At 40.0% G+C, this 13,678-nt stretch overlaps 1 protein-coding gene across 1 annotated transcript in view; it reads left to right on the forward strand.

The window, feature by feature from the left end:
* Positions 1-13,678, forward strand: part of PREX2 (phosphatidylinositol-3,4,5-trisphosphate dependent Rac exchange factor 2) — a 370,987-nt gene that overhangs the window by 291,609 nt on the left and 65,700 nt on the right. Inside the window, exons 36-37 of the mRNA XM_040354370.1 lie at positions 248-314; positions 2,758-2,948. Of these exons, the coding sequence (XP_040210304.1) occupies positions 248-314; positions 2,758-2,948 (258 nt within the window). The remainder of the gene's footprint in view (positions 1-247; positions 315-2,757; positions 2,949-13,678) is intronic.

Raw genomic sequence — 13,678 nt, forward strand, 5'->3', positions numbered from 1 at the left:
GTTATGTTATGTTATGTTATGTTATGTGTAAACAGTTTTTGTATCTGGAAACAGTTTTTTTATAAAAATATGAACAACACTGGAATGCAAATTCTTAAATGATAACTCCACTGACAATTTTATAAATGCTTGATTTATATTTTAGAATTTATGTAATTTGCAGTTTAAATTATATACATTATATTTATATATTTAACTTTGAACTGGCCTCCAATATTAACTATTGATGTATTGGTGTCTTTCTCAGGGCTTTCTACTTGGATAAGACAAACCTTCCTCCAAATACCACATCTAAAGCTGCTTTCATTGACAAGGTAAATGACCCATGCTATTAGGATGAAACCCTGCATAATTCAGTATGACCAATGTGCAGACAAATTTCATGTGCAGCCTTTGTTTCTACAAATGGCGAAAGGTGCAATCAGCGCAAAAAAAAAAAATAGACCCCCTCCCCCAAATAAATGTAAGCTGAACACTTAAGGAAAATCACAAGATCCAGAAAAGTACATGTTATAAAGGTTAGTGCAGCGCATAAGTTTCAAATGATGCAATAAAGTGAAAAAAATCAGAAAAAAACCTGGGCCAAAAAGTTAATAAAAATCAAAATTTGATTTTTATTAACTTTTTGGCCCAGGATTTTTTCCAGCCTTTGTTTCTGGCCATACAAGCACACCACACACCAATAGGGGTTTTGCCAATTTCCTAGAAAGAATCCAACAATATTAGGCATCTAAAAAAGATAAGACCTTTAAATTTGACCTTTGTATGCATTTATTTATTTGGCTGTGATCAGCTTATTGCTAATAATCTTAATAACATGTTAATGTTCAATTTTTTTTCTGTTTTGAATGTTTTCTTCTTTGTATATGTACATTTTGGCAGACCTGTATGGTCATTGTACAAAGCAGGGAGTCTCTAAACATTCTAAACAAAGTGTCGGTTTACTGTACATAAGACTTTAGGGGGGCCAGACTGTAGCAGGTGGGAGTAGAAAATGTCTTGGCATCCGTGGGAGTAATCAATGCTCCATCTTTGGTATTAGGGGTAGGAATTATGCACCATTGTTGGTATTTGTGAGAGGATAAGTGCCCAATCGTTGGTGTCAGTGGAAGGAATAGTGCCCCAATGTTGTTGTCAGTGGGAGGAATAGTGCCCCAAAGTTGGTCAGTGAAAGGAATAGTGCCCCAGTATGGGTGTGAGTGAGATGAATAGTGCCCCAATGTTGGTGTCAATGGGAGAAATAGTGCCCCATCGTTGGTGTCAGTGGTAGGAATAGTGCCCCATTGTTGGCGTTAGTGGAAGGAAAAGTGACCCAATGTTGGTGTCAGTGGGAGGACTAGTGCCCCATTGTTGGCACTAGTGGGAGGAAAAGTGGGCCATTGTTGTCACCAGTGGGAGGAATAGTGCCCCATCATCGGTGCCAGTGGGAGGAATAGTGCCCCATCCTAGATGTCAGTGGAAGGAATAATGGCCCATTGTTGGTATCAGTGGCAGAAATCATGCCCTATTTGTGTTGTCAGTGGGGTATTTAGTGCAAAAGGAAAAATGTGAATCTGCGCTACAGAATATTTAAAAATAAGGTATATAATATAATAAGTGTGAGGGGCTGCCCCTGCAGAAAAATCCCCACAGAATGGAGAAAAAGTGTGAAATATGAGAAGCAGGTGGTGGCGCCAACCTTAAGTGTAGATTAAATATCAAAAAATAATGAATGTTGTATGGGTGGTATAATAAAGCCAGAACCAAAAACAAAAAACAACAAATTGTTGCGTGGTGATCCAAATAACAAACTGATCAAAAAACTATTCAAGAAACAAAAAACTCAAAAAGTGTTCAAGTGCTGAAAATTCATTCCATCTCTGCTTCATGCAAAATTGAGTGAATCAATAAATATAAATATAAATATAAATATGAAAATAAAAATATAAATATAGTGCAGTGTGCTTTCAACAAACAGTTTCCATACTGTCAGTAAAAGAGTCTTTATGCAAAAAATCCATGCAAAAATAAATAAATAAATAAAATATTAAAAGTGCTGTGTGCTTCTTCCACGTGAGAGCAATAAATCTTCTGTGCAAAAAAAACGTGCTCGCTCCCTATGGTCCCGCACTCACCAGATACTTGAACCCCTACAGGGGTAACAGGCGTTCACAGTATAAATACTGACAAATCCCTGGATCTTCCCAGAATCTAAAATTCCACCGCTGATACAGAGAGTTCTCTCCAAGCATGGTTTCCATGTATGGGGTATTTAGTGCGTTTTTTATCAGAAGGAAGAATAGTACGCCAAGAGCCAGATAAAGATAAGCAAAGTGCCAAATTTTTGCCCCCGGGCCACAGTTTGGACACCATTGGTATAAAGCACAGCACAGTGATTGTAATTAGCTGACTAATCTCTCTCTCTCTCTCTCTCTCTCTCTCTCTCTCTCTCTCTCGCCACCATTTAGCAAGGATGTCTATTGCAGTGTCAGACATATAGGTCAAAGACATCTGTTAATGAGATTCGCTCAAAAAGTATGCACAACGATTAAAACTATTTGGAAAAAAAAAAACTTTTAGACAACCTTCAAATAATAACTTAAAATGAGTACTCATTGACAAGATATGATAGATTTAAACAACATAGTGGTTGTTTCTTTACTTAACCGAAAGCATGAGATACATAGGAATTGTTTTATGGTAGTGTGTGTATAAAGTAAATGCTTGTCTTTGCTATGTTATATATACCGGTATATATATATATTTTTTTCTCTGTAGCTGATGAGACCATTAAATGCTTTGGATGAACTGTACCGGCTGGTAGATTCCTTTATTCACTCCAAACGTACAGCAGCCTGTGCCTACACAGCTTGTGGTGCCTCAGGAGTTGGACTGCTGTCTGTGTCTTCAGAACTTTGTAACCGGCTTGGAGCCTGCCACATAATAATGTGCAATAGCGGGGTGCACAGGTAAGTACATGAGCTATACATTTTTGCTGAACATATATTTTTTTTATGAGCATGTCTGAAGTTTTTTTTTTCATTCTAAGAATTAAAAGTTAGGCATTCTAAGGGTTGAAAATTAATACACTGCATCCATTATATCAGATAGCCTAATCGATATATACAGTAACCGCACATTAAAACTGCATTAAGGGAATAAGAAAAATTATAAATATGCTGTTTCAGAGATGGCAATAAAAATACCTTAAAAAGGCTTTAACCCCTATCCTTCCCTGTCCAAAATGAAATAAAAAGCTTTGGCTAGAGTTAGGCTTAAGCCCTGGTTCACACTGGGTACGATTTGGAATGATTTGAGATGCGATTTGACATGTCAAATCGCATCTCAAATCGTCGGCAATTGTCGGCAATGGCACTGTCCTAATCAGTGCGACGCCGCATCTGCGATTTCAAAAAGTAGTTCCTGTACTACTTTTTGCGATTTCGGGCAAAATCGCGGCAAAATCGCGCATTTTACCGCGATTTTGAATTTGCAGCAGTGTGAACCTAGGCTTAATTTGAGTTTTGTATAATCCAGCGTGATATGATTCTGTGCTCCAAAACCTCACTCTTATGTTACAGTGTGTGTGATTAGATATTTTTTTTCTAAATTCCAGCTACCAATATATCAATAAAAAAACTTTTTCTATGTTCTAGGGCAGGCTTTATCTCAGCCTCCAGTTTCTTGCACAGAAAACTCACACCCCCTGCACCTGCCCTTCCCCTCCAGGAGATTTCTCCCTCCCACCACTGTAGTTACATGAATGAATGAATGAATGACTTGTATAGCGCTACACATGTGAACTGAATCACCTCTAGGCGTTTTTTGCAGCCAGTATCTTCCTGGCTGGTGTGGTCATTTACCCCGTAGGATCTCGACGCGCGTGGGACACACAGTCGTACACACATATATACATATATACTGGGCCAATTTGGACAAGATCCAATTAACCTACCAGCATGTCTTTGGAGTGAGCACCATTCTCACTAAATACATACTCATTGTTTTCCTCTGCCGATTGATCCGCAGAGTGGAGCCTATGTGGAGCAGAGCTGTAGTATTGAAAACAGGAGTAGTGTGTCCCTAGAAGTCTGCAAAGCTCACCATACACTATTCTTCTTTAGATCTACCATCAATTCAATTGTGTAGTGCAAAGGCCTGCCTGATTGGATACAGATAGGTAGATTCACAAAGAGTTAGGTCGGCTTATCTACAGATAAGCAGACCTAACTCTGAATCAAAGCCGACCTATGTTTAAGTGTATTCTCTAACAGAGATACACTTAAACATATCTAAGATAGGACGGCTTGCGCCGTCCTATCTTAGATTGCAATGTTTTGGCTTACCGCTAGGTGGCGCTTCCATTGCGGCCGGCGTAGATTATGTAAATGAGCATTTATGACGATTCCCGAAAGAACGCGAGCCCGTCGCAGTCAATTAACGTTGTTTCCGTAAGCGATAGGCCGCCTAAAGTTATTCCACCTATGAGGTGGAATAACAATGTTAAGTATGGCCGCCTTTCCTGCCGCGAGGTTCGAATTTTTTACGTCGTTTGCGCAAGTCGTCCGCGAATCGGGATTTACGTTGTTTACGTACACGTCGAAATCAATAGGCCCGTACGGCCTACTTAGCCGCAATGCGCACTGGGAAATGTAGTCGCCCGGCGCATGCGCAGTGTCAAAAAACATCAAACGTGAGGTCAAGCCTCATTTCCATACAACACGCCCCCCTCCAAGTCATTTGAATTAGGCGTGCTTACGCCCGCTCGTTTTAGGCTACGCCGCCGAAAATTAGCAGGTAAGTGGTTTGAGAATCACTACTAGCCTAACTAATTTACGGCGGTGTAGCCTAAAAAGGCTAGGCCGCCCTTAAGTTAGGCGCCCCTACGTGAATCTACCTAAGAGTGTTTGGATAGATAGGTGTGTCATCCTACTATACAGATTTGGTAACTCTAAGGCAGGCCTAACATTATACATTTTTTAGTTCAACAAAAATGTTTAGATTCCCCCATCCACACATTCGATGTGGATGGGGGAACCACTCACGCTGAGTTATTGTGCAAGAGAATACAATATTTAATGTTGCTGGCTATACCCGGTGGCACCAATCATTTGGGAAAAAACAGACAGCCTTGTTGTACACAAATCAATCAATAGTGTCAATCTAGCCCATACATGGATTCAAATAAGGTCAGTCCCTGCTGAACCCATTGACTATCCACCTTTAAACAGCTAAAATGAACTAGTTGTGCTTTCAGTGCCATTAATTGTTAATCACATCCCAAACATGGGAGCAAACACGCATTTTGTCGTGTGAAAAAAAGTGTGATAAACGTGACAAAATGCACAGTAAAAAACATGTAAACAGCAACATGTCAAAATGTCCCACAAGCTACTTTTATGTGTGTACAATGGGCTGCCTTATGTGTGTCATGGAAGAAAAAAAAGGCAAAAAATATGCGCTCCCACTAGGCTACGTGTGGATGGAGCCAGAGGCTCCATTAACACTTGTATGACTCCAAAGTCCCATGACTTTAGAGTGCAACTTTGCCGAAATTTTGGATGCGACTTTGGCTTTGACTAATGATAATGGACAACTGTTGCACAACTGTCGCATGTAAAACATTCAGGTGTGAATTTCCCCTGCGACTTTTGAGGGCTGACATTGAAGTCTATGGCTCATAAGTTTGCATCAAGTTGGACCAAAGTAGTGCATGAACTACTTTGAGGTCGCTGCAACTTTAAGTAGCATAGATATCAATGATACTTAATATAAAACATGGTGTGTGACTAGTCATGCAACTTTGATGCCTAAAGTCGCATGACAAGTCACAGAAGTCTGAATGGAGCCTTAAAGTGTACGGCCTCGTACACACGTCCGAGGAACTCGTCGTAAATGAAACATCGTTTTCCTCGACGAGTTCCTTGTTAAGCTTGTCGAGAATCTTGACAAGCTTTCTTTGCGTACACACTGTCAAGACAAAATCTCATCGTTCTCAAACGCTGTGACGTACAACACGTGCGACAGCAATATAAAGGGGAAATTTGATTCCACTGGCACCACCCTTGGGGCTGCTTTTGCTAATCTCATGTTATTACTGCGTGTTAAGTAAAAGTTTGGTGAGAGACGATTCACGCTTTTCAGTCTGTTACAATGTGACGAATGTGCTATCTCCATTACAAACCCTACTTTTACCAAAGGCACGCTCCCATCTCATACTTTATTCTGAGCATGCGCGGGTTTCTAAGCATACACACGAACGTGTTTCTTGTGGTAAACCAGCCCGACAAGAAACACGACGAGGAACTTGAGACTCCCGACGAGGAAAAAGAGAACTTGTTCTCTTTTTTTCTCGTCGAGTTACACGACAGTTTTCTCGACGAAAAACATACACACGACCGTTTTCCTCTGCAAAAAAGCTCTGCCACCAAGTTTCTTGATGGATTCTGTCAAGGAAAACGGTTGTGTGTACGAGGCCTATTACCTAAAACAGGTCAGAAGTACAGCCTGAAAAGAGTAGCACCGCATCCTAGCTGCAAGAAGCAAAATGCATAATACAGAAAGACAAAGAGGGACTTTTTAGGTGCCACACACAGCCTCAGAAATATGACACACGACCTCTTATAAGTTAAAACTACAAATGTTTAATTTTACACAATTTATGATAAAATGAATCCATAAAATCCATGGTGTGATTAATATTCCATATATCAAATCCTAAAGCACTAGTCTCTGCTAACAAAGCTGTACTTCCTATGTAATTATACCCATAAGTATGACGATTCAAAGCATTTAAATGTATACAGTAAATTTTCTATTGGGAGGTGGGGCAGTTGTAAAAAATGCAAAGAGGTATCCCCAGGTCCAGACTCATTTCACAGCTTAAAACTTCATCAGGAGACCCGATACACTGAAGGATACACAAATATTAGTGTGCAATAACAATAATCCTATGTTCATGTGAAGTAATAACAAGTCATTTATAAAGTGCCATCAACAACACATTGAGGTTGTGTACTAACATTTTTTACATTAGAGTATAAGTATCGGAGTAGCGCTGCATCTCAGACAGGAACCTCTTTAAACCACCCCACATGGGATAGGAAATGGATGGCAGTGGAGCACCCCCTGGTGACCAGTCAGCCTAACTACAAGAAATATATCTGATCAACAGCCTGAGATGTATTCTCAGTCCAAAAGTGATTGGGCACTTACATAAAGATAAAAAGTAAGAAATACTGTGCTACCTGACCAACATACTATAATACAAATATAAAACACAAAAAACTGCAGCAGCTCAAACGTGAGATAGCACATTCAGAATAGGTAGGAAAAAGAAAAAAAAGCTGTGCTTAATAAGCCAGTGACAGTGATAATTAGAAATTAATTCAAACACAGTTGTGTAAATTGATCTCAGAGTCCATGGATTGGATATAGAAGCTGGATGTGGACAACGACTAAGCGAGATAGCAGATAAAAGAGTGAACCTCAGGGATAACACCATAATCATTCGTGTGCCACCACCATATAGTTTTCCTGCTTACTGGAAGGCAAGCTGTGTAACGCCTGTATAATGATCTAACTCCAGGAATGCAGCGAACTCCAACTCACATTGGTGGACAAAAAACAGACTGGATAGGACTCCAGCACCAGCAATCATATGCCAGGCAATATGGACCATTAGATCATAAATGGGTCAAAAGCGCTTAAGCCGATTGATCCTCCAATGGCCTCCTGGTACTGTATGCTAGTTGTAAAGACCACTTCCACCTCTAGATATCACCTTTGCTATAGTCATGCAGCTGTCCTCAGGTGCTGCCCTTCCTGTACACAGCCTGCTGCAGCACTGCTCTGGGATTTCTTTTTCCACTTACATAAAGAGATGGGGATCATGAGTACTCACAAAAAAGAGATGGGGATCATGATGACAGCTGGGAAACAGAAGCCATTTGTTCCACAAGGACGATAATGAGGAGGGGATCACTGTAAAAAGAAAACAACTTAAAGTGATTGTAAACGACCACCTTGTAAAACAACCCATTCAGTTTAAAATAGGAATGAAAGGCAAAAATGTTTGTATAGAGATAAAAAAAAAATCTAAAAACCTTTTTTTTACCATTCTTGTATAAGTGATCACATTCCTTCTGTGCGAGGTATAAGAACATCCCAATTGGATATCTATAAAGTATACCTTGAGGCTGGGTTCACACTAGAACATGCATCGGCTCACAGCAGGAGTCTGGTGCGATCCCAATCACCATTTGAAGTCCAATTTCAGCCCAAATTTTGGGCTGAATTCTGACCTGACACAGAACCAAAAGACAAACAGGACTCCTGTGCAATTCGCACCAGAGCCGCTGCAGAGATGTGTGAACTGGCTGTGAGAGAGCCGGTCCATAGAGAGCCAGTCACAATCTCTGGTCACAAATCTCCTGCTATGCACATTTTCGACAATATAATGTGCTCATAAGTTTATTTACCCTGCCAGAAGTCAGAATTTATGATTTCTTGGCCATTTTTCAGAGAATATGAATGATAACACAAAAACATTTCTTTCACTCATGGTTAGTGTTTGGCTGAAGCCATTTATAATCAATCAACTGTGTCTAATCGTTTTAAATCATAATAGCAACAGAGACTACCCAAATGATCGTGATCAAAAGTTTACATACCCTGGTGATTTTGGCCTGATAACATGCACACAAGTTGGCACAAAGGGGTTTGAATGGCTATTAAAAGTAACCATCCTGACCTGTTATCTGTTTGCTTGTAATTAGTGTGTCACATATCAGATAAGACCAGAACTGTGTGGACTGCAACAGATGAAACCCAAACGCGTGTAAGTGAAATATAATGATTTATTAAAGACAAGTGAAATAATATAAATACAACCACCTCCAATACCACACAGTGCACAGCAACCAATACCAAACAGAACCCACAGATAATAACAGTAACAGACAAATATATACAAGTAATAGGGAAAGCTAAATTTAAACAGGGCCAAGCCAGGGTCGTCAACGGGAGGTCAGCAGCTGGGGAAAGGGAAAACAAACAGGACAAGGAGAGGATGGATGGATCACAGGAGGGACGGGTACAGGTACAAGGCTCAGGGTTCAGGTAACAGACAGGAACAGGTTCAGGATCAGGTACAGATACAGAGCTTCTCAGGTTCAGGGTCAGGGCGCAAGGAAAGATACCAAGGCAAAGTATGAGTGTGTCTGCCGGGTAGTTTATACACATCTCCTGCAATAAGACTCAGGTGATGCCTGATTGCAGGAGATGATGGTGGACGCCAGTACTGCGGCCCAAAGATCTTATAATACCACCACCAGGGGAAGCTCCCCTGGCAGTTCCAGACTGCCAGGAGACACCTGCTGGTGGACCACAGTACTGCATGCCAAATAGCAGGCAGTGTCATCAGCGGATGGAACCTTCCCTGACATAGTGCGTGGGTATAAAACGTTCTGTATTCTAGTCATGTGGAAAGCAAAAGAATTGTCAAAGGATCTGCAGGAAAAGGTAGTTGAAGTGTAAAAAATAGGAAATGGATATAAAAAGATATCCAAGGCATTGAGCATACCAATCAGTAGTGTTCAAACTATGATCAAGAAGTGGAAAATTAGGGGTTCTGTTGAAACCAAACTACGGTCAGGTAGATCAACTAACGTTTCAGCCACAACTGCCAGGAAAATTGTTCGGGATGCAAAGAAAAGCCCACAAATAACTTCAGGCGAAATACAGGACTCTCTTAAAACATGTGGTGTGGCTGTTTCAAGATGCACAATAAGAAGGCACTTGAAGAAAGGTGGGCTGCATGGTTGAGTCGCCAGAAGAAAGCCATTACTGTGAAAATGCCACAAACTATCCCGCTTACAATATGCCAAATAGTGCCAAATAGCACAGACACAAGCCTCAAACCTTCTGGCACAAAGTCATTTGGAGTAGTGAGACCAAAATTTATCTTTTTGGCCACAAAAATAAACGCTACGTTTGAAGAGGAGTCAACAAGGCCTATGATGAAAGGTACGGAGGTGGATCACTGATGTTTTGGGGATGTGTGAGCTACAAAGCCACAGGAAATTTGGTCCAAATTTTTGGCAAAATGAATGCAGTATGTTATCAAAAAATACCGGAGGAACATTTGCATTCATCAGCCAGGAAGCTGCTCATGGGACGTACATGGACATTCCAACATGACAATGATCCAAAACACAAGGCCAAGTTGACTTGTCATTGGCTACAGCAGAATAAATTAAAAGTTCTGGAGTGGCCATCTCAGTCTCCTGACCTTAATATTATTGAGCCACTCTGGGGAGATCTCAAACGTGCAGTTCATGCAAGACAGCCCAAGAATTTACAGGAACTGGAGGCTTTTTCGAAAGAGGAATGGGCAGCTTTACCATCTGAGAAGATAAAGAGCCTCATTCATAATATACTTCAAGCTGTCACTTATGTTAAAGGGGACAATGCACCGTATTAAGAACTGGGGTATGTAAACTTTTGATCAAGGTCAATTTGGTAGTTTCTTTTGCCATTATGATTTAAAAAGAGTAAACACAGTTGATTGAAAATAAATGGCTTCAGCCAAACACTAGCCATGAGTGAAAGAAAAGTTTTTGTGTTATCATTCATATTCTCTGAAAAATGGCCAAGAAATCATAAATTCTGCCAGGGTATGTAAACTTATAAGCTCAACTGTATACTGTATATGCAAGTAGGTCCATATATATTTGGACACAGGCACAATTTTAGATTTGTTTAGGTATTTACCTAAACATATTCAAGCTATAGTTATATAATGAAAGTGCACTGGTTTAATTTGAGGGTATGTACATCCAAATTGGAGAAAGAGTTTAGGAATAACAGCTCTTAGGAATATCCATCTCCCCCTTTTTGAAGGGATCAAAAGTAATTGGACAATTGAATCAAAAGCTGTTTAATGGCCAGGTGTGGGCTACTCTTTCGTTATTTCTTTATCAATTAGGCAGGTAAAAGGTCTGCAGTTGATTCTAAGTGTTGTATTTGCATTTGGAATATATTGCTGTGAACCTGCATCATGCATTCAAATGAGCTGTCCATGTAAGTGAAACAGGCCATTGTAAGGCTTCAAAAACTAAACAAATCCATCAGAGAGATAGGATCAATATTAGGAGTGGCAAAATCAACAGTTTAGTACACTCTGAAGAAAAAAGAACGCACTGGTGAGCTCAGCAACATAAAAAGGCCTGGATGTCCACGAAAGACAACAGTGGTGGATGATCGCGGGATCCTCTCTATGGTAAAGAAAAACCCATTCACAACATCACAGCATCCAGACAAGTGAGGGACACTTTCCAAGGAGGTAGGCGTATCATTGTCAAAGTCTACAATCAAGAGAAGACTTCACAATAGCAAAAACAGAGGGTTCACCACAAGGTACAAACTATTCATAAGCCTGAACAATAGAAAAGTCAGATTAGACTTTGCCAAAAAACATCTAAACAACCCAGACAAGTTTTGGAAAAGATTTTTTTGGATGGATGAAACTAAGATTAATCTGTACCAGAAAAATTGGAAGAAAAAAGTGTGGAGAAGGCTTTGAACAGCTCACGATCCAAAGCACACAGCATCATCTGTAAAACATGTTGGAGGCAGTGTGATGGCATGGGCATGCATGGCTTCCAGTGGCACTGTGTCATTGGTGTTTATTGATGATGTGACAGAAGACAAAAGAAGCCGGATTCTGCAGTGTTTAGAGATACAGTTAGGTCCATAAATATTGGGACATCGACACAATTCTAATCTTTTTGGCTTTATACACCACCACAATGGATTTGAAATGAAACAAACAAACATGTGCTTTAACTGCAGACTTTCAGCTTTAATTTGAGGGTATTTACATCCAAATAAAGTGAATGGTGTAGGAAGTTTGGATATGTGCCTCCCACTTTTTAAGGGAGCAAAAGTAATGGGACAATTGGCTGCTCAGCTGTTCTATGGCCAGGTGTGTGTTATTCCCTCATTATCCCATTTACAATGAGCAGATAAAAGGTCCAGAGTTAATTTCAAGTGTGCTATTTGCATTTGGAATCTGTTGCTGTCAACTCTCAACATGAGATCCAAACAGCTGTCACTATCAGTGAAGCAAGCCATCATTAGGCTGAAAAAACAAAACAAACCCATCAGATAGATAGCAAAAACATTAGGTGTGGCCAAATTAACTGCTTGGAACATCCTTAAAAAGAAAAAACTCCCCGGTAAACTCAGCAACACCAAAAGACCCAGAAGACCACAGAAAACAACTGTGGTGGATGACCGAAGAATTCTTTCCCTGGTGAAGAAAACACCCTTCACAACAGTTGGCCAGATCAAGAACACTTTTCAGGAGGTAGGTGTATGTGTGTCAAAGTCAACAATCAAGAGAAGACTTCACCAAAGTGAATACAGAGGGTTCACCACACGTATATACATACACACACATCTGGCCTAAGATAGTAGATTCCACCCCCACGATCGCTGATGCCAGCATCCGATGTGGGCAAGGAAGTGGGTAGGTTTGCCTCTAGGAATAAGTATAAAAGCGCTGCACTTATTTATATATTGCCTTTAGGAATCTGCGGCCCCAACACACATGACATATTTCCCTTTAATGTTCGATCACCGCTGAGATGTGTGATGGGGAATGCTAATCTAGCGTACACCTGGTGGTTAAACCCTGAGTTTGCTCTGCTGACCGCCTGTATACCAGTATGTTTCACCAGTGGGCTGAGAAATACCATGCAGCTAAATTCAACCTTCTTGTGAGGGTTAAGAGTGCACAATTCTTAGATTCCACTTTAAGACCTGTCATACCATGTGGCAACAGACAAACCACTTTTTTTGTTGCATTTTGAATTTCTCTGAGATCTTTTTTAGCGCATGATACATCACATAATTTAGTTATGGCACCAGCTCCTATGGAATTGATTGTATGATGTTTTATACGTTTTTAACATGCAAGATAGCTGCTTCCTCTGACTGTAGGTGACAGTTAAATTTTAAATAACCAAAATAGTAATGTGTTTATATTTAAAATAAATAATCTTAGTGGCATGGTGTGAAAACCGATACAAAAAGGCTATTTTGTCAGCTTGTGAACTAGATAATGCAGATCATTTAGAATATAATGTTTACATAAATGATAGCGCATTGCAACAGCAAATTATTGCAAGCAATTAAGGGCAGCCCATCTAGTGTTTGTTTTTTTGCATTCATTTGTCCTTATTTGTTAGGTATACTGTTCATTCTTGAAAGGAAATGTGAAGAACTTGCATTGGTAATATAGTAATGCTGTTGTGTCCTGGTATTTAATATTCATGTATCCATGAATCTGTGTATACAAGTAGGACATCGTTGTCTGGGCTTGGTGATGTGCCCAGTACACAAACCGTAAACATATGCACAGAAAATGATGTTTGCTTGCCTTCACTGCTCATTACAATAGTAAAATGGAATCATTAAGACTGTTTTAATGCCACACTAATTTCTAAAATTTGTTTTTTAAACTGGGTTAAAACTGTATGCGTTCTTGTTTCTTCCCATTAGCTGTAAGGCTGTGCAGACTTTGAATTACTAGTGACAGTGTACTTTTCATTAACACTGGGTTTACCATTTGATGTATGCACAAAGTCTTAGTTAAAATTTTAATTAATCTGTGACAGAGCAGCTTATGTTTAAA

This window comes from Rana temporaria, chromosome 5, assembly GCF_905171775.1.
Source record: "Rana temporaria chromosome 5, aRanTem1.1, whole genome shotgun sequence".
In the NCBI taxonomy this organism is placed as follows: Eukaryota; Metazoa; Chordata; class Amphibia; order Anura; family Ranidae; genus Rana; species Rana temporaria.